The sequence below is a fragment of the Camelina sativa genome, chromosome 11, assembly GCF_000633955.1.
Source record: "Camelina sativa cultivar DH55 chromosome 11, Cs, whole genome shotgun sequence".
Classification (NCBI taxonomy): Eukaryota; Viridiplantae; Streptophyta; class Magnoliopsida; order Brassicales; family Brassicaceae; genus Camelina; species Camelina sativa.
Genome location: NC_025695.1, coordinates 4,540,423 through 4,559,484, shown reverse-complemented (window position 1 = coordinate 4,559,484; position 19,062 = coordinate 4,540,423). Strand labels below are relative to the sequence as shown.

The 19,062-nt window shown below is 39.2% G+C and overlaps 6 protein-coding genes across 9 annotated transcripts in view; 1 reads left to right on the top strand and 5 right to left on the bottom strand.

Annotated features, from left to right (window-relative positions):
• On the bottom strand, nucleotides 155-1,286 carry LOC104721613 (heat stress transcription factor B-2b-like). The gene is made up of 2 exons (XM_010439639.2): nucleotides 899-1,286; nucleotides 155-785 (listed from the first exon to the last, which is right to left on the bottom strand). Exons 1-2 carry the CDS (start codon nucleotides 1,139-1,141, stop codon nucleotides 354-356), a joined length of 675 nt encoding a protein of 224 aa, XP_010437941.1. The 5' UTR covers nucleotides 1,142-1,286; the 3' UTR covers nucleotides 155-353.
• LOC104721611 (pantothenate kinase 2-like) lies at nucleotides 2,280-8,785 on the bottom strand. Its single transcript, XM_010439638.2, has 22 exons — nucleotides 8,269-8,785; nucleotides 7,976-8,191; nucleotides 7,611-7,663; nucleotides 7,247-7,363; nucleotides 6,903-7,022; nucleotides 6,688-6,782; nucleotides 6,515-6,608; nucleotides 6,253-6,384; nucleotides 6,014-6,126; nucleotides 5,730-5,922; nucleotides 4,610-4,818; nucleotides 4,443-4,487; nucleotides 4,309-4,357; nucleotides 4,116-4,198; nucleotides 3,919-4,035; nucleotides 3,788-3,851; nucleotides 3,547-3,693; nucleotides 3,292-3,450; nucleotides 3,070-3,153; nucleotides 2,791-2,985; nucleotides 2,618-2,689; nucleotides 2,280-2,532 (listed from the first exon to the last, which is right to left on the bottom strand). Exons 1-22 carry the CDS (start codon nucleotides 8,525-8,527, stop codon nucleotides 2,440-2,442), a joined length of 2,709 nt encoding a protein of 902 aa, XP_010437940.1. The 5' UTR covers nucleotides 8,528-8,785; the 3' UTR covers nucleotides 2,280-2,439.
• On the top strand, nucleotides 9,503-12,739 carry LOC104721610 (golgin subfamily A member 6-like protein 1). Its single transcript, XM_010439637.2, has 2 exons — nucleotides 9,503-9,775; nucleotides 10,210-12,739. Exons 1-2 carry the CDS (start codon nucleotides 9,704-9,706, stop codon nucleotides 12,499-12,501), a joined length of 2,364 nt encoding a protein of 787 aa, XP_010437939.1. The 5' UTR covers nucleotides 9,503-9,703; the 3' UTR covers nucleotides 12,502-12,739.
• Nucleotides 12,839-16,107, bottom strand: LOC104721609 (E3 ubiquitin-protein ligase KEG-like). 4 transcript variants are annotated; one of them, XM_010439635.2, is made up of 6 exons: nucleotides 16,051-16,107; nucleotides 15,831-15,947; nucleotides 14,864-15,212; nucleotides 14,689-14,780; nucleotides 14,111-14,584; nucleotides 12,839-13,913 (listed from the first exon to the last, which is right to left on the bottom strand). In XM_010439635.2, exons 3-6 carry the CDS (start codon nucleotides 15,206-15,208, stop codon nucleotides 12,995-12,997), a joined length of 1,830 nt encoding a protein of 609 aa, XP_010437937.1. In that variant the 5' UTR covers nucleotides 15,209-15,212; nucleotides 15,831-15,947; nucleotides 16,051-16,107; the 3' UTR covers nucleotides 12,839-12,994. The 4 variants fall into 4 exon arrangements, with proteins under 4 accessions (XP_010437937.1, XP_010437938.1, XP_010437936.1 ...); XM_010439636.2 differs by having other exon boundaries at nucleotides 15,831-15,944; nucleotides 16,051-16,094; XM_010439634.2 differs by having other exon boundaries at nucleotides 15,831-16,106.
• Nucleotides 16,598-17,525, bottom strand: LOC104721608 (ATP synthase subunit b', chloroplastic-like). Its single transcript, XM_010439633.2, has 2 exons — nucleotides 17,033-17,525; nucleotides 16,598-16,955 (listed from the first exon to the last, which is right to left on the bottom strand). The coding sequence occupies exons 1-2, from the start codon at nucleotides 17,522-17,524 to the stop codon at nucleotides 16,791-16,793; spliced, it is 657 nt and encodes a 218-aa protein (XP_010437935.1). The 5' UTR covers nucleotide 17,525; the 3' UTR covers nucleotides 16,598-16,790.
• Nucleotides 17,733-19,062, bottom strand: part of LOC104721607 — a 1,731-nt gene continuing 401 nt past the window's right edge. The window contains exons 2-5 of the mRNA XM_010439632.2: nucleotides 18,835-18,937; nucleotides 18,606-18,705; nucleotides 18,284-18,378; nucleotides 17,733-18,199 (exon numbers count right to left, since the gene is read on the bottom strand). Coding sequence (XP_010437934.1) covers nucleotides 17,923-18,199; nucleotides 18,284-18,378; nucleotides 18,606-18,705; nucleotides 18,835-18,937 — 575 coding nt within the window. The 3' untranslated portion in view covers nucleotides 17,733-17,922. The remainder of the gene's footprint in view (nucleotides 18,200-18,283; nucleotides 18,379-18,605; nucleotides 18,706-18,834; nucleotides 18,938-19,062) is intronic.

The following is a 19,062-nucleotide window of genomic DNA, read 5'->3' as shown; positions in this document are numbered from 1 at the left end:
TTTACCTTATTTTCACTTTTTTTTTCATAGTCAGGCTACATAACGTAGAACATCATGTTCCTGCGTCTGCAGATGAGAGAATTGACAAACAAACAAGGAAGGATTCATTCTGAAAACAGACAGAAAGCAAACAGAATGATATGTCCTAGAAACAGATAAAGCTAGAGAGTATATGATCGATCATAAGAGGGTTACAGAGCATTTTTGTTTAGGAAATTGCAAAGACAAGAGAAAAAGAAGAGAAGTTAAAGTAGGGAGGAAAGGACACCAACATAGATATTACTGGTGCAAGGATAGAGGATATATGAAAGAGAAAGAGTGTGATAGATAGATATAAATCACAGAGTGGTATCTCAGTCTCTTGATGGACCAGCGTTTGCCAAAGCTTCCATAACAGAAGCTCTCCTGCGCATAATCTCGTCCTTGAGACCAGGCATCAATGACGCAGCCAGTTCTTTCTCGCGAGCGCTTAATGGATCCTTTGGCATAGCTACCACTCGGTACCAGGCATCGTTAAAGTAAGCCTTCAAAGCAACCGGATCTTGCAATGATGGCATGGGGCCAAGAGTTCCAGGGGGAAGAAGTGAGACGGAGGACGGCTTACTCATTAATGCCTCCAAAGCAGCAGGTTCTATCATAATTGGCTTATAGGCAGGGGATGCTGGTCCAAAAGGCTGCATGTAGCGCTTCTGTATCTCAAGAGCACGCTTAGGTTCACTTCTCACAAAATCATCGTTTGCATATTCAAAGTGGGCAGCAGAATCAGAGTCAACTTTTTTAAACCCCTACAAAAAAAAAAGGCATTGAAAAGATCCAAAGGTGTATGTAAAAATCAATAAGGCAAGAAACAATCTTTATATGCATGTATATATATGAAAATAACAAAACAAAAACTTACAAATGCCTTAAGCCGCGTCTCGAAGAGTGAAAATGAAAGTAGATAAAGGGCCTTGAAAAGCAGATCTCTGGAAAACTCCTGCGGATCCCAGATGATGAAACTCTTGCCCTCCTCACCCCATGAGATTAATGAATTCGTTTTAGGATCATTCACAATCTTGTATAACTCACAGGGGAAATAGCGGCGGCGTGGGCCTAACTTCTTGAGAGGTGGATGTTCAGTAGCGTAACCATTATTACCCATCTCCCTAAATCAATTTCAGCAAACCCTAGAGAATCAAGAAGCACACCAACAACAATTATCAAAATTTGGTTAACAATCATCAAATTAGTTATGCAATCAGCAACGATTATGAGCAGGGCCGACCCTAGAGGCCAAATTTTAAAATTAAAAAAAAAAAAACAAAACGTTGATCTTGTATCTACGAAACCTTTTTATACCCATAGTTTGATAATTCAAATACGTTTCATTATACAATGTTGTTGTTCCCAAATTCCTAACACATGACCGGCCCCTGTGGTCTCCTCCAAGTTGTGCGTTTATGATAAGGCCAATAAACTTTAACACATGACCAATTTATTAAAAGTGTGAAAGGCATTAAAAAAAAAAAACTAAAATTAAAATTAACACGTGGCAAATTTATATTGATTATGTCTCATAATATAAATTTACTCGATAGTCCTAGAAAGTATAATTATAAAATTGCCCACATATATTCTCACATTCTCCTTCACTCTTATCGAACCAAATCTCCTCAAATTGTATTTATTTATAACTGAAATTGTCAATTTACCTCCCATCATCGTGAGAAATGTCAGTTTACCTCTTGACTTACTATACTATCATCATGAACCGGAATCAGCCAAGAGTATTTGGATAACTTGGTGTACTTTACATGGTTCGTTGTGTGAGGCAATGAGACTCTGTCCACCAGTTTCCTTTGGGCGCAAGGATAGAGGATATATAAAAGAGCAAAACTGAGTGGGATTCGGAGAAGAGAAGAAGAAGACTAAAGCTAATGCAACTTATGCTAAATTGTCAAGAATGTGAGATAGAGCTGTCTATATCTTATACTTATCTATCTTCTTTTGACTTAAAAAAATTTCTTACTTTCTTCATATCTTGTAGGCTGTTGAGTTCACCAACATGTCCGGTCATCGAGGCTCTTGGAAAGAAACTCTCATTCGAGATAGCTGTGGGCTTAAATGGTCGAGTTTGGGTAAACGCGGCTGCTCCACGTACAGTCATTATTGTATCCAATGCAATGATGAACTCGGAATCTCTAAGTGGAACTCAGCAGAGAATCATGGTGGAGAAATTGCTCGCTAAAATTTCAGACTGATACATTATTGTTCCTTGAGCTGTAGTTGAACCTTGATGATTCTCTTTAGCAAGTGATTTTATTTCATTCAAATACAAATTTATACAGTAAAAAATACATATGCCACTTGACGAATGCTTAGTTATCTGTATACAACAGTGAGCCAATAAACTATTGGAACAAAGTAGTCTAAAGGTTGAAGCAATGATACATAACATTGTTAAAGAGAGGGAGGCTCGTATCTACATACACAATCATATATGTTTCCTTTTATCAACTTCTCAGCCAATCTCTGATTTTTAACCATTGCTAGCTGCCAAACAGGAAGAGAAAGGTTTCAGTCAAAAGTTTAAATAACAATTCTAGACTTGGAATTTTCTGTCAAGTGCGTAAAAAACCTTGAGAGCCTCGCATTTGAATTGAGCGTTGAAGTTGGTGTGAAGTGCTCTTCCCATACCTTCCAAGACAACCTGCAATATCATTAAACATCAAGTCATGAACAAAGCTTCTCTCTTTTTATGTGTTTGAAGTTTATGTCAGGTAAAAACAGATAAGGTTTTTTTGTAGATACAAGATCAGCGTCTTTGGCAGCGGCTGCAAGCTCAGAGCTGACTTGTCTGAGGTCGATGCAAGGACTTCCGCATCCATTTTCAACAACCATCAATGGTGCTGAAGTTAAATCCTTCTTTGACCCATCTCCCGGATTTACCATCGCATCCACAAGTAAGCCTCCCATTTCTGCCGCTCTCCTCAAGATGTCACAGTGCTTCAAGAATACAGAACAAAAGAGTTAGTTACATGAAAAAACATTATCACCACTACAAAGATTCAAAAGTTAAACCGAGAAAACCTTAGCAGCCCATGCAACTATATCAGGGAGTTCCATAGCGGTAACGTCGTTAAGAGCAGGAAGAGAGTTTGCTACTAGAACAACCTGAAGAATCATAATAGTCATTTGTTTAGTGTTTCCTCAACTAATTTCACAAAAGAACCGGTTGGCCAGTGTATATGGTTTTGCGAAGAGTAGGAAGAAATTTAATTACTATAGGAAGAGCTCGAGAAAGATACGCACTTCAGTCCCACGACGGAGAAACTCTCGGGCAAGAGGAAGCATCCCAAGAATAACGTCTGCTCCAGAGTTATCAACAAAAAGTAACGCTCTTTTATGTCGATGAGGCTGCTGACCTCCAGATCCAAGCATCCTTTCTTTGAAAGCATCAAAATCATCTACCTGATATTACGGATAACAAAAGATTTCCAGCTTTAGATTAACAGTTAGCAAACAAGAACCTCAGAAAAGAAAAAAAAAGGTGGTCTTGTCTCTCACCCTCCACGGTCTCTGCATCTTGTTGCGACTCATTCTGTATATTTCAATAATGGTTCCTTTGTGATATAGATCCACACATGCTCGAGATCCCCAGTCGAATATGTTTGCAGCAAGAACACCTTCTATAAGTGTAAGCAACCTTGCCTCCTGAATATCCGAGAAAAATTAAAAAAAACAATAATGAGAACGTTCATTAACAAATTATAAACCTACAGAGAAAGGAAGGTTAAAAATCACAGACCTCGCTCATCGAATCAAGCTCCTCCAGTAAATCAGGTAAAACAGTAAGTGATGCCTCGTTCTCCCTATCAATTACGGAGAGAGCATAAGAAAAACTCCAAGTAGAAGAGAGATAAAAAGACTATGGTTTACCTTTGCTTGATGCTTCTATAGGCATCAACAAACTGGAATTCCCTTAAGCATTCTTCCCTAAGTTCCAAGAGATTTGCTAGCCCCAGCTTTCCATATGCAGCTGGCTCTTCCATTAATCTTCAACCAAACTAAAGTGTCAGCAAAAGCCAAAAGCACGAAATAAATCAAAGAAGGGAATCTGTTGTAATGAACCAAACCTTGCCAAATGAGCTGAAAAAGCACGAGCAAAAGCATCACCACGCCTTTTCGCATCCTCAGTTCCTCCTTCACTTGCCACAGCCTATATTTATGTCCACGGAATCATAGTAAGTACCAGGCCATAAAGAATCTTCACCACCCAAAAAGAAACAATACTGAAGGTGGAATACAAGTCCTATGTGTTAACTTTACCGTATCAACAAGGTCTGGCAAATGCTCGGACAAAACTTTGAGCCAGTACCTATACACCAAACAAAATAAGCAATTTAAGAAAAAAGTGATTTCATCAAATAAAACCACGGGATCAGCGTCGACTTATTACTCACTCTCGTTCGCCTTGATCTGATAGATCAATTGTATTAGGCTCATACCTGGTGTAAGAAAAAAAAGTTAATTAAACAGAAGTACATAAATTCTCCAAAATCATGAACAAGCGACAAACCAGGAGATATATGTACAAGCTCAATATATTACCCAGGGACATGCAACTTACGTTTTTGGGTCATCCAGCAATGGAAACACCTCCAGTGTGGGCACAAGATGGAGAACACCAACGTTTAATGCACTGGCATCAGATCTTAGAGCACTACCTCTGGATGAAGGAACTTCAAACCCTCCAAGCCCAGTCGTTTTTGATGGAGTCATCGGTACAGGAGCAGTTATTTCAGTTCCTCTACGCACAAACTTTTCCATCCACGAAATCTGAAAGCAACCAGGAAAGTACCTTCAAACTCCAAAACTTATCCAGACCAGATTCACAGAACACTTATAACTAGTTGAAATAGGGAGAGCACCTGATTCTATCTAGTATTTGATATATACATCAAATAAAAAGAGAATATAACAGTGACAAAGATTTGTATGTTACAAAAAGGAATCAATAGTATGTATGTTATAGATGATCTTTTACGTTATATAATATCAAGAAAGTTGGTTACTATAGAAGAGAAATTATGATTCTTACTCTTGCTTTCTATTATTCTTTTATGTCACATAAATTGATACGTTGTATGAAAAAAGGAATGAACCAGCATACTTCACAGTGAATAATATCCACACAAGCATAAGCACATGTTGATTCTTACTGATACGAGGACAAGTTAAAATAAAGAGTTATAAATTCGAATTGTACTGTAGATCCTTGATTTGTCAGATAACATATACCTAACTATGTATAGATTTTCTATGGAAAGCTCTAGACCAGAATCTAAAAGATACTCTAGTGACTAATCTCCATGGCGAATGATCGAGTATGCAATCAAAATCAGTCAGCACACAAAGCATGGAAAGGAACAAGTAACAGTGCACTTCAATAGTCTCAAAGTATCCGACCATCTCCTTCGGCCATAATATTTGGTAAGTCCATGGAAAACAAATATTTACCAAAATTTTCCATTTTCAAGAACAGCATATTCTATAATGATATTGCCTAAAGAATACTATAGTGGTACGCAGCACACACTTTACCCAGCACAAAGTATAAAACGGTATCATATTCCTGAACTTTAATATTTTGAGCAGTACCATGTCACTAAGGAATCATTGGCTGTCAGTTTCAAAGTATCAAATAGAACAACCTGAGACTTTGTTAAAACTTAAGCTAAAATTATTACCTTCTCGTTCAAATCACCGAGTGGTGGTCCGTGAATATTTCCTCCAGTATATGGTGCACCCATAGGGAACCTCTCAACCAACTGATGTGACATTAAATCATCCAATCCGTGCTTCTCATAGCTCATGAACGCACCCAGAGCACCCAGAAAACCTTCATGCCTCAAGAACATAGCTTGCATCTCTCCTTTGGACCTAGTTTGATCAAACAATACATTAATGGAGTTGAGTGATGAAAGTGGAGTGCGCATATCACATTTAAGTCCAAGTTTACTAGCTAAGTTACCAGAAATGTACTGCAAACGAAATTGTGTCCATGGTATATGCATGGCCCCTTATGAAAAATCCTCCAAAAAATATTCGCTTCAACCCAAAGCGAAGGGCGTTCAAATATGATATCTACACAGAAACAACAAATCAGAAACTCAAAATATTCTCAAGCAGCTTAACCACATTCACCGATCAAATGAAAAGTATCTTCCGCAAGAACTTTTACTCGAAACCTTTGGACTCACAGACGCATACCTGCCCAATATTGTATGAAATCATCCGCAATAGAGACAAGGAAATATCTTCGGGTCTGTAATCGTCCAGTTCTTTATTTTCAGAGATAGCCTTGCCAAAACTAGAAGCTATTGTTGAAGCAGAGAGACCAATCTGCATAATTGGTTACTGAGAATTACTAGAACAGTAGTAATAAGGCATTCAAAGTTTCAATGAAAGAGCAGTCACATCTCACAATGTATAAGATCAAATGTAGTTTGATGCAAAGTAGACAGACTCATACCTTGGAGTAATCCATGCCCCCATAAATATCACCAACAAGCATGTCAATGGCACTATTATCTCCCTTTTGGCTGAGTTCTAACAACTCATCAAAACTAAAAACAGAAGAAAACATTGTAAGGTATAGAAAATAACAATATAATCAAGTAATGCAAAATCAGATTTATTGTAAACCTCTTGCACTTCGTTAGAAGTCTTCCTAAGCCCCAGTAGGTACCACCACCAACATTAGTCCCACTCACACGTTCAAACTTTCCTTCTCCATCAACCTATATTTTGAAAAGACATTGCATGAATCTATAGGTCCATGCAACTTTCTGACTTCCCAACTTTTCAAGAAGCCACAACACACAGAGTTTGTGAAAGAAGTAGCAAACGTAAACAAATACCTTGATTATGCTAACACCAGATCCAACGTTCACAAGAAGATAGGGATACAAGTCATTAGGATCTATCTGTACAAATTCTTTCTCACCCTCCATGTGCGTGAAGGCTTCATGTCGAATAGCCTGCAGAAAAAGCATGAACCTAAGAATAAATTCCAAACATACACATGTAGATCAAGAAAAAACAAATAAACTAATGGAAAAATTTTCATAGTCTGAAAAGAACTATATGCATAGGAAAACACAGCTGGTCACACATAATGTGACCCTGTCCTTACGTTTCTGCTTTGCAAGTGCTAGTAATAAGACACAACGTAACAGGAATGTTGCATAAAGAAAGTTCTTACTTTGAGCAAAAAATTTGCCCCAGAAACAAGGCAATGCATCTCATCTTCTTTCTCAATACTAACGCCCAGCCGTTCCTTGAACAAGTCTGCAAATTTATAGGCCCCGCCACCTGTGACCTGTAAGTTATACATACGCCTAACTCATGTTTAAACAAGCAATCATCAACTAATCAAATCCAAATCAGCAAATTACATAACAAGGATATACAAGACATATAAACATGAAGAAAAAGTTTTCACCTAAAACAATAATCTTCTCAAATGTTTTCTGGTAAATTAAATGACAGAACGAGCTAATTATATCCAAAAGGAGCCTCAAAAGGTGATAAAGATAAAAACAACCAAGTCATGAAAATGTCATTACCTTGATAACACCAGTCCCCAAAGGCAATGTCCTGGAACTCCAAGGATAAGGATCTATTCATCAAAGTAAAAGAGAATTGGATGAAATAAAAATGGACAAGAAGAAAAATAAAGCAGTCAATCACCAGAAACTGATCTTATAACAATAAGAGCAAAACAAAAGTGCCAGTGACCATTTAGAGAGTAGTTCGGTATATATATAAATTACCTCCTACTTAATTACATCTCCAGTCTACTTACAGAAACTAACGGAAGTCAAAATTTGACAAAACCACATCAACTTAGCATAATCATTATGTAAGCACATCAACTTAGCGTTCAGTCCAGAAGTTCGTTACATGAGAAGTAGGAAAAAAAAGCCAATACCTCGGCGATGAAGCTGCTTGGAATGAATAAAATCCAAACACTCATTAATTTTGTTAGTCTCAAACTTGACAAAATGAAGTCTCCCACCAAGAACAGGATAGCTTCTCAAGTTGCCATTGGTTATACCCAATCTCTCCTTGATCGTCCTCTTCCGCTTATCATCATCATTCGAGTAGTCCTCATGCCGTGAAAAATACAGCAGCTTTATCAAAGACCCTACAAATAAACGACTTTACATTCAGCACTAACATTGAAATTTCCAAAAGGTAAGATTTTTGTGATTAGATAAGCACCTCCGATATCAAGAGCTAAATGAGAGATATCATCAGACTGATTAGGCAACAAAATAGTGGGATCTCTCTCCTCGAGATTGCCCTGGATTTCAGCTTTGCTAAGATCAAGCTGAGGCCTAGAGCCTGATCTGTGGATTGAAGAAGTCCCCGGAACAGAAGAAGGAGACATATCTTTCTCACCAACACCAACCTGAGATTTTGCTTCAGCTTCTTTTTTATCGTCAAGACTTGGATCATGCTCATCTCCTGGCCCCGCCATTTTTTATTTTAATTGAAAAGAAGAAAAAAAAAAAACCCAAATCCAGAAAGATCGGATCACCAACAACTTCCTAATTCCCAAACACACCACAAAAACCCCTTACTGCTTCGATTTCCCAAACCAAACAAAACCTCACCCAAAACAAAATAGGACACGAACTGATAAGTCTTGGTTTAGTACTTTAGTTTAACGAAGTAACCCTGTTTGAGCTTTTTGCCCAATACGAATTATAATCGCTAAAGCTGTGGCTGAAGCGGACCTACCTACCATCTCAACAAAATCCTTGCTTTAAATTTTTTAATAAATTTATATAATATTGTTTAAGAATTCTAATAACTAAATAACTACCACATAATAAGTTTTTTTAATTATTATATCAATTTGTAAGTGGATTAGGTTTGGTCTTTGACAATAATAATGACTAAAGTCTAAACTCGAACTTCACTTACGACTTTATGAGTTTCATGTCATAGATGAGTTGTTTGTAACACTTTAGTTAAACTTTTTCTGTTTTAGGATTTGTTGTTAACATTATACAGTACTATTTCACCACCTAAACTAATTTCTATGTAAACTCTATCGTCGTTTGATTTTTGTGGGAAGAATTACGTGTCTTTCTTTGATTCTCGCTCTGATGGATTGTTTTTTTGTTTTCAGTTGGGTCTATTTTGGGCCTGAGTGACTCTTTTAAGGCAACTTTTAATTCTAACCACGGAGACGAGCGAGACGAGCGAGACTAGTCGGCAAAATTGTACATTAGAAAACCATTAACCACGTCATATAGAAAATCCAACATTATTGACAAATAGACCCCTTGGCCGGGTATTTGGACATGCCGACATGAATACTGTGAATAAGGGCAAAAAAGTCTTTTGACTTTCATTGTGATGGAAACTCGCAGATCAATGGGAGCCTCTATTTTTTAGTTTCCTTCCCATCTTCCTTAAAAACTCAACAAGTATACAGATACAAGTACTAATTTAATAGGTTTCATTTTATTATATCCATCCACTCCTCTCTCTCTCTCTCCATAGATTCTTCTTCGATTTGGGTTTGCTCTCGTTAACCTTTCCCCCAAACGCCACTTGTTAATTTGATACAGGGGATTTAGGGGTTTTTGTGTTCTGTGTTGGAGCTCTTCTCTGATGGGGATTGTAGAATAAATAATATGATCTCATGATGGGTTTCTCTCAGTCTCAGGCCATTCGTCTCAATCTTGCTTCCTTCTCCTCTCTCTCTCCCTGCCAGGTTCGCTTACTTTTCTCTGCTATATCCCCTCTATGTTCATTCTTTGCTGCTGGTTCACAAGACTGAAACTTTTCGCTTTTTTTTTGCTGGCTTTGTTTGTTTCTTGGGTTTTGTGTTCCCATCTGATTGTTCCTTCAAATGATGATATTCATAAGCTTAAAGATTGCAAATTTCAATACTGTTCCATTGGCTCTCTCTCTCTCTTGGGAGAGACCCTTTTTGTATGTCTTATTATTATTATACTACCGTTTACTTTGAGTAATTTAATAATGTTTTAACACACATCTTGTTCTGGTAGCATTAGCGAGAGCTTCACTTGCATCCTAGTTGCTTAGTGTCTTGCCAAAAGAATCAAGTTTCTTTTTTTTTTCTCCCTCTTAATAGAAAGATCAAGATTGATTTTTGATGTCGGCTATATTGATTTTCTTATGCAGTATTGTTTGACAAGAGTGAACCGACAGAAGCAGAAGAGTCTTGTCGCCTTCCCGAGCAGTAGAAGGGCAAAGAGACATTCTTTACTGAGTGTTCAATCAGTCTTGAACAATACAAGACCTAACATCAACGATAATCGAACAGATGAGTCTGCAAATGTTCTAGTCGAGAAATTATTAGCTCGGACACAGAGTTTGGAGAGACAAACCAATCAGCACTCGGTTTATCCTAACGATGATCTGCCCTATTCAAACCTTGGGGTGCTCGAGCCTGACCTAGAGTCCGCGCTAGTGGCCTTGTTGAAAAGGGAAGAGGACTTACAGGATGCTGAGAGAAAGCTTCTCTCTGAGAAAAAGAAACTAAACCGGGCAAAGGAGGAGTTAGCAAAGCGTGAGAAAGTAATCGGCCAAGCTTCTTTGAAGCATGAAAGTCTACAAGAGGAGCTGAAGCGTGCAAATGCGGAGTTAGCTTTACAAGCCAGGGAGATAGAAGAATTAAAGCATAAGCTTAGGGAAAGAGACGAGGAACGTGTTGCTATGCAATCGTCCTTGACTTTGAAAGAAGGAGAACTAGATCAAATGCGTGAAGAGGTTGCAAACAGAAGCAAGGAAGTTTTTGTGGCTATTTCTGAATATGAAAGCAAGTCACGACTCTTAAGCAAAGCCACCGAAGTTGTCAAGAGACAAGAAGGTGAAATACTTGCGCTTCAGAGAGCCATAGAGGAGCGGGAAGAAGAACTAGAGATTTCTAAGGCTACGAAAAAACTTGAACAGGAAAAGCTCAGAGAAACAGAAGCCAACTTGAAGAAACAGGCAGAAGAGTGGCTGATAGCCCAGGATGAAGTGAATAAGCTGAAGGAAGAGACCGTGAAACGGTTAGGAGAAGCCAATGAAACCATGGAGGACTTCAGGAGAGTGAAAAAGCTTCTGACTGATGTGAGATTCGAGCTTGTTTCTTCTCGGGAAGCTTTGGTATCTTCCAGGGAGCAAATGGAAGAAAAGGAGCAAGTATTAGAAAAACAAGTGGATGAGGTCGAGGAACAGAGGAAAAGTGTGTTGTCATATATGCAAAGCTTGAGGGATGCTCACACTGAAGTAGAAAGTGAGAGAGTCAAGCTCAGAGTTGCTGAGGCTAAGAACTTTGTACTTGAGCGGGAATTATCAGTCCAGAAAAAACTGCTGGAGGAATTACGAGAACAGTTGCAGAAAGAGAAACCATTGTTGGAGCAAGCTATGCATGATATATCCGTTATTCAAGATGAGCTTTACAAAAAAGCTAACGTGTTTCAGGTATCACAGAATCTACTTCAGGAGAAAGAGTCAAGCTTGGTGGAGGCCAGACTAGAGATTCAGTATCTGAAGTCTGAACAGGCTTCTCTAGAACTGTTACTACAAGAAAAGGACGAAGAACTCACGGAAGCTCGAAATAAATTGGAAGAAGTGAACCAGGAGGTAACACAGCTAAAGGCGCTTATGACCAGAAGGGAAGATCAGCTTATGCAGGCAACTGCAATGCTAAAGGAGAAAGATGTCCACCTTCACAGGATAGAAGATGAGTTGGGCAGTTCCAACCTAAAGGTCACAGAAGCTGAAATGGTGGTGGAAAGAATTGCAGAATTGACGAGTAGATTGCTTATGTCAACCACCAACGGTCAAAATCAGAACACAGTAAGGGTTAATAATGAGATTAGCTTTGACTCGATGCAGCAACCACTAGAGAGTGATTACGGAACGGAGAACAAACGGCTAGTGATGGAGTTAAACTTTACCAGAGAAAGTCTACGGATGAAAGAATTGGAAGTTCTAGCTGTACAGAGGGCTTTGACATTTAAAGATGAGGAGATCAACGTGGTCATGGGAAGATTAGAAGCCAAGGAGCGGGAACTCAAGAAATTGAAAGAAGGTACGACTAATGACAGTGAAGATTTGAAAACTCTATATGCCTTGGCACAAGAGAGAATAGGAGAAAAAACAATGGGTGATCTGGCCATAGAGAAGCTTCAGCTCGAGGCAGCTCAACTTGAAGTTGAAGCTGCTACCAGTGCATTACAGAAGCTTGCAGAAATGAGCACAGAACTTCTGACTCAAGCTGACATGAGCATCGAGGCGGAGCCAACTTTCATTGTAATGCCAGCAAACGGGTTTCAACAGGAAAAATATTCAGAAGGAAGTAATGAGTGTCTTGGCGAGGTAAAAACAGAAGTTGGCAAGCTTTGGTCCTTAACAGAGAAACTCCTGGAGAATGCAGGAATTGTTGCTCGTACATCCACAGGCACGAAAGGTGTGACTTTGTGAAGCTTCGATTGTGCAAATTAACTTCATAAGCGTGATCTGTATGATTCTTTTGTGGATATGTAGAATTACCAGAGGTTAAATATATTGTCACTTGTCAATAAGCGTTCTCAAAACTGAGATTGTTCAACCTGCAACTGTAAGGTTGTCTCTGATCAGTTCTTGAAAAGGTTAGACATGTAACAAAACATATGTACCCTCTTTGTTCTCCTTAACAAAATAAAACATTTGTGACGTCCAATGGAATTGTAGCTATGATAATTATAACGTATACTAAAGTTTGGCGTGACCAGCAATGTGCAAGGAACACTTGGTAACACTAGTCTTAAACCCCATCAAATGTAATAAGAGAGTCTTTTACTACGTTGAAAGACGAAAAGAATGTTATTATGTACATGTACTATTGTAAAACCATGTATCCAGGACTAGAACAGTGCGATATTTAGACCAGACCAGACCAGACCAGACCAGGTTTGCTACAAACCTAATCACTGGCCTAAACAAACACAAGCCATTTAGATTTGCGAGATTTCTGACCATCCCGAATCTGACAGTCACCTTGTGCACTCGAGCCATCACGTTGTTTCCCATCCTTTGACCTTCCTATTTTCTTCCCAACAAAGAACCCTAACTTCATTGCTGTCAATAGACCCATAGCAATCAGCAAAGGTCTCACAGCCCAATGAAAATCCTCCAGATGTTCATATTTTTTCATGACTCCCTCACATGTATTAAAATTCACAATCTCGACTTCAGCCGGATCTGCAAGACAACTTCCATGTTCCTCTTTAAAAGGTAACACTCCAGGGAAGTCCACCTCAAGGCAACCGTTAGGTAAAACCTGAGAGATCCTGCCAGTTGCCCATATCCCTATACTTTTACGCATCCATTTAAATCTCGGGATAACAACATTGGCTTTGAGCTTCACAAATTGACCCACACGGTATGCATTAGCCATCTGAAGCTGCGATGAAGTCCCTTTCCAGAGAGTTGGCAACCCAATAAACCCAACAGCTACGTTTCCCTCACGGTCAATTGAATGGAGAACACCAACCGGAGAGTGCCTCTTATTTCCGTGCTTCAGACGCACCCAATCTCCAGAAGCTAATCCGTTGGTTACCCGTTCAAGAACAGATACATGAACCCTTAACGGGTCATGAACGCCATGGACTTTAACTAGCGCAAACCCATCTGGGTCTGTGGTGTCACGTTCTAAACCAACCACCATTCCTCCTGGCACATCCATGTTCTCATGCTTAAATGAACTGGCAGGCTTTCTTGAACGCACCTTGTCGCCCACTTGCAGATGATCCTTTGAAAGAAACCATTCTGTATAACCAAGAGTTGCCGAGCTCTTCCTGATTTCTGTACTATCAATGCCTCTCCAGATCTCTTCCTCCTCTGAGTTCTGCAAGCTGCAAAATCAGTTCCACTTAATATGACAATTCAAGGTACGAAAAAAGTGCCAACTAATATGTACATCAAGAGTAAATAAATTGGATTCCAGAAAACTATTAGAAAATAAGATCTACAGGTACTATGGCCAAATATAGTGATAATGTAAACACTGTTCAAACTGAATATAACAGAACGGTGACGAGGTATAATTTACCTCTTCAAGACGTGTAAGATGTCAGTCATTGAAGGTCGGCTTCGAAGATCATACATAAAGCAACCCCGAAGTAGGTTCTCGAGAGGAGGCGGTATGCCATTGGGGATATTAAGCTTTTCTTGCTTTCTCACCACTAAATCAAATATTTCATCGGCGGATCTCCCAGACCAAGGTTGTACACTAGTCAGCATTTCTACAATGCTGCATCCAAATCCCCAAGAATCAGTCTCAAAGGACATGGGACCTCTTACTTCTGGTTGCCACTGTTCTGGAGCCATATAGTTTGGAGTTCCAAGTCTCACAGCCATATCAGGACTTGGCAAAGAGATACTAAGAAGGAGATAAGGGATCCCAACATCCCCGAGGATGGCCTTGTCGTTATCACTAAGAAGAAAGTTAGACGGCTTAAGATTGAGAATCAGAAACCCTTTTGAGTGCAACTCCAGAATCCCTGTAGCCAGATCAACCCCGTATCTGTAAAGCGTGGTTCAACAAAGATGAGAGGAAATTAGTATTATATCTAAAGATAAAGAAGATGCTTCTACAATGAGCTGCTTACTAGTGTAATGCAAAATTACCTCAATATATCAGGCAGTAAAAGCTTTCCTCCTTTACGCCGAGCCATCTTGTCACCAACAGAGCCTTCATAGAATTTCATGATGATGCATATCTACAAGATACAAATCTGCTATTAAACGAATACTGAAAAGATGCGGAAACTAGAGAAGAAACACAAATGTTTGTTTTAGTTACCTTTCCACTGATAGTAGAGACTCCTCGGAGCAGACAGACATTCTCCATTCCTTGACACTTGGAGAAGAGATCATCAAACTCTACCACAACCCTTTTTTGATACTCCTTGATAGGATGAAGCATTTTGACGGCGACTTCATGATGCTCATCGTAGTCGTCAGTTGACTGATGATGAGTAGCCAGCCAAACATCACCGAAAGGACCTCTACCAATCCGATGCCGAAGCTTCAACGTTGAAGAATCCACCCATGGGCTTGTCCCGGCTGCTAAAGCGCTCTCACACGCACCTTCAATGATTTCATACTCAGAATCATCCGGCTTGCCAGAAATAATCTTTGAAGCCATTTATCTGTGTGTTTGAACCAGCAAACACCGTTGCACCAGTCAGGACATAGCATAAATGAAACAAAAACAAAAACTATTTAAGCAAGAATCAATCACACAAGTCAAAATTTGGATCCACAGCAAATATAATTTATAAAAGGAGCTAAACTATTCTTACAAGCATATAGTGGTAGCCAAAACAATGTGAAACTAAATATATCATCGCAAATAGCAATATATACGCAATACAAGAGAAAAGTCAGAGAAATAAGAGACGTGTGAAGAATCTTAAGTAAGCGATACGCACAAGGCACAGAGAGAGAGAGAGAGAGAGAGAGAGAGAGAGAGAGTATCGTAAGGAAGTAGAAGAACAAGCAACAGTGACCAAAATTACAATGAAAACTCAATTACTGCAAAATAGAACCAATCATGAGTAAATCAAAGTTAACCAGCCACTGATTTGTTTTTTTTTTCTCTTAATCGAAAACGATCATCAATTAAAAAAATAAAAAAAAAGTCAGATTTCATACATTAAAATTTCTAAGCGAAGAAATCAAAAACTGAAATTTGAACTAGAGGCTAGAGCATCAATGGAAACTAGAAAAGCATAAAACTTGCGAAGGGGGAAAAGAGAGTAACCGACAATGAGGGAGAGAAAAGTGTCATTTCGACGGATTAAGAAGCTTTTTTTATTGAAACCCTAAAACACCAGTAAGTAATGACGACGGACGAGGATGAGAACACAATCTCCAAAGGCCTGCTGATGAAAGAGAAACGAAGAAAAAAAAACTAAGAAACGAGCATCGGAAACTGAAACAAGTAACTTGAGAAGCTGATAAAGACAGAGAAGAGAGGGAGAGAACCGTGAGGAGTAGAAGGAAGAAGACGAAGGCGTGGCCGCCCCGTAAGTTTTGTTTGTTAATATAATCAAACACTGTCTTCTTACTTTAAAGGGCTCTACCTTAAATACCTCAGCTACAACAGGCCTTTTTCTTTTTTTCGACAGGCCCATTCCACTTCTATTATTTCTCCGTTAATATTTCAATTTCTTTATAACACGATAAAATCAAACTTCAAATTTTTGATTATAGAGAACTGATTTATGTATATCTCTAACAGTAATAATAGCGTGTACACATTTTTTTTTCCAATAAGACCTCTATGTAGCGTGATCATCATAATCAACCATAGACTCCTCCATAACGGGCTCAGATCCAACAACAAAGCCCAACCGTTATGGAGGAGTCTAACCCTTTGGTTTCGCTTACCTTTTACTCCTGCAGTGTTGATACGATTCAAGTAGACATAATAAATCAATCTAGTGATGATAATATAATCAGAGAGATGAAGATTTAACCGCAACAACAGATTCCTCAAATTGTACTACTTGATGTAATTAAAACGAGACAAGAGAGCTAATTAATTATTTATAAAACTTACAAATTAAAAACTGATCTTCTTGAGAACTAGGAAACAGTCCAAAGAGACATAGAAGAAGAAGAAGAAGAGACGAAGAGATTTACAGTAATTGTCTTGTAAATGATATATATATAGAGAGAGAGAGAGAGAGAGAGAGAGAGAGAGAATTACAAAATTAACAATTTTAAGAAGGAAGGACCTTCTTGACAATGTCTTCACTGAGAGTAGCGATCTGAGAATCCAAAGCTTTAATGGTTTCTTCCTTCTGCTTCTCCAAGCTCGTCAAAGCTTCTTGTAGCTCCGCCTCCACCTTCTGCCTTCCTTCAGCTAGCTTCGCCTCAACCTCAACCTGCAACAATACAATCAACAATCCAAATCCATTACCACCAATTCCTTCAAATCTGAGAAAAATGCATTGTTATATACCTGAGTCTCCTTCTTCATCTTGTTAAGCGCAGCGGCGATCTCAGCCCTAGCAGCTCTCATCACAGCGGCGGCTTTCTCATCGAGCTGCTTCACCTCAGTCGAAGTGTCCTTAACGCTCGCGAGCTTCTCTTTAATCGAAGCGTCTCTCTGGTCCATGAAGTTACCAAGCGGAGAGTAATAGACCTTGTCCAGCGCGAACATCAGGAAGAGAAACTCAACGACGATGATCGGAAGCGTGAGGTTGAAATCGAAGAGCTGTGCCTTCTCCATCGCCTCGGCCATCGACGGTGGAGCGAAAGCGGCGATTAGAGCTAGGGATTTGGCGGTGGCGGAAGAGAGCGATAGAGCTCTGCTACGGAGGTCGGATGAAGCTAGGGATTTGGGGATTTGGGGGAGTTTGGCGAATTTGGGAACCTGGACTTTGCTTGGTTGTTGGTTTGAGGAGAGGGAGATTAGGGGTTTGGAGGATGCCATAATCGAGTTAGCAGCCATGGCCACACAGACACAGGACTCAGAGCTTCGAGAGATAGAGAATGCTTAAAGTGATCTCTGTGTACGGAGACGAAGAGATTGCTTGAGAATGTTATCTCTTCTCTTCGCCACACAAATAAGCAGAGGCTTTGTGTGGTTGTCAGATTAAAAATCAAAGGAGCGTTATAAAATCAAAAACAAATATTGATGCGTTTTGGCCGCAAACGCAAACGCTAAATACAAACGGTAGATTCACTTCAATTTGCATTACAACGTACAAAGTACAAACGCAAACACACAATCAATGCATTATTGTTTTAGCACGCAAACAAACACATCAAGTTGGTATATAAACATGGGAAATCAAAATCTATACAAGAATCGAATGAGAAAGTTACATGGGAGGAGGAGAGTCTTTTTTATGTTTCGGAGATGAGTTTTTTTCTGTTCCATACATCCTTTTCGGAATAACACTTGAAGCGAAGCCTTGTGATGAGTTTGTTAAAAACTCTACTTGCGGTCATGTTTCTGTGTTTAGTACCACCTCCTTGACTTGGCGTTGTCGACTTGTGAGAGAGCCAACCTCCTAATACAGTCGCTAGAAAGCTTGGTTGGAGGATCCGAGGGATGGAGTCAACACTGTCTTCTTGACCTTCCCTTACCTTCATTTTCAGGGTTTCGGGTTTGGTTGAGAACCTGATTTGCCCAAAAAAAACATGTATTACCATGGAGATTTCGGGTAAAGAAATGCTACAAACAGTTAGCACCAAAGGTTCTTACAGTTTGAGTTGTTTCAAAGAAGAAACACGTGGTGTCTTGCTCTTCTGCTTCACCATCAACATGCAGTAATTTGAGATATGGCGGATGAATCGAAGCTGAAATGATGGAGGATAAAATCCCCATTAAAAGCATTACAACAAAGCGCAATGTAGTCCAAACTCAACTTGACTGTAAAAATCTACATAATCCAGGTTAGAGAATCTAGCTACCCAATTGCATAGTCATACCACTTCTACTCTAGCACATCACATGTAAAGATGAAACAATATCATAAGCATAAACTCATCGATGCATTCCAAAGGTAAAAGACTGAAATACGAACCTGATCTCCGTCTTTTATACCGAATTCAATGAGGTACTCAGCCTCGTTAATCAATCTTTTATCTTCATAACATAAGCAGAATTGTCCCCAAACATGCGGCCTTGATAATCACAGGGTAAAAGTAGGAACAGGATCATCAAGAATCAGTTACCAGTTGCTTATTATTCTCAGTAGACACAAATTAGGAAACCTTAACATACAAAACTCAAATCAAGAATCAAAATAGTACCAAGAGATCTTGCCAGGGCCTGTGATGGGCAAGTGAGCAAAAGCAGCTTCTACAGCCATCTTGAGCTCCCCTACTGTGGCTGTTCTCAACACTTGAATACCTTAACAATCGAAACAACGCTTAAGACGAATTCTAGTAAACCACAACTACATAAACTTAAAATTCGTTGTAAGAAACTAAAAAAGCATCAACCTTTAATAGTTAATCCAAAAAAAAAAAAAAAAAAAA

What these genes read in the sequence shown, in the direction of transcription:
- LOC104721610 (XM_010439637.2), top strand. Translation starts at nt 9,704, where the DNA reads ATGATGGGTTTCTCTCAGTCTCAGGCCATTCGTCTCAATCTTGCTTCC. An exon ending in CCTCTCTCTCTCCCTGCCAG is followed by an intron (nt 9,776 to 10,209) that starts GTTCGCTTACTT and finishes TTTCTTATGCAG; the next exon opens with TATTGTTTGACAAGAGTGAA.
- LOC104721608 (XM_010439633.2), bottom strand. Translation starts at nt 17,524, where the DNA reads ATGGCTGCTAACTCGATTATGGCATCCTCCAAACCCCTAATCTCCCTC. An exon ending in AGATGAAGAAGGAGACTCAG is followed by an intron (nt 16,956 to 17,032) that starts GTATATAACAAT and finishes GTATTGTTGCAG; the next exon opens with GTTGAGGTTGAGGCGAAGCT.
- LOC104721611 (XM_010439638.2), bottom strand. Translation starts at nt 8,527, where the DNA reads ATGGCGGGGCCAGGAGATGAGCATGATCCAAGTCTTGACGATAAAAAA. An exon ending in GGGGCATGGATTACTCCAAG is followed by an intron (nt 6,385 to 6,514) that starts GTATGAGTCTGT and finishes CCAATTATGCAG; the next exon opens with ATTGGTCTCTCTGCTTCAAC. An exon ending in TATAGAAGCATCAAGCAAAG is followed by an intron (nt 3,852 to 3,918) that starts GTAAACCATAGT and finishes CGTAATTGATAG; the next exon opens with GGAGAACGAGGCATCACTTA.
- LOC104721613 (XM_010439639.2), bottom strand. Translation starts at nt 1,141, where the DNA reads ATGGGTAATAATGGTTACGCTACTGAACATCCACCTCTCAAGAAGTTA. An exon ending in AGACGCGGCTTAAGGCATTT is followed by an intron (nt 786 to 898) that starts GTAAGTTTTTGT and finishes TTTTTTTTGTAG; the next exon opens with GGGTTTAAAAAAGTTGACTC.
- LOC104721609 (XM_010439635.2), bottom strand. Translation starts at nt 15,208, where the DNA reads ATGGCTTCAAAGATTATTTCTGGCAAGCCGGATGATTCTGAGTATGAA. An exon ending in TCTCTACTATCAGTGGAAAG is followed by an intron (nt 14,781 to 14,863) that starts GTAACTAAAACA and finishes TGTATCTTGTAG; the next exon opens with ATATGCATCATCATGAAATT. An exon ending in TTACTGCCTGATATATTGAG is followed by an intron (nt 14,585 to 14,688) that starts GTAATTTTGCAT and finishes CACGCTTTACAG; the next exon opens with ATACGGGGTTGATCTGGCTA.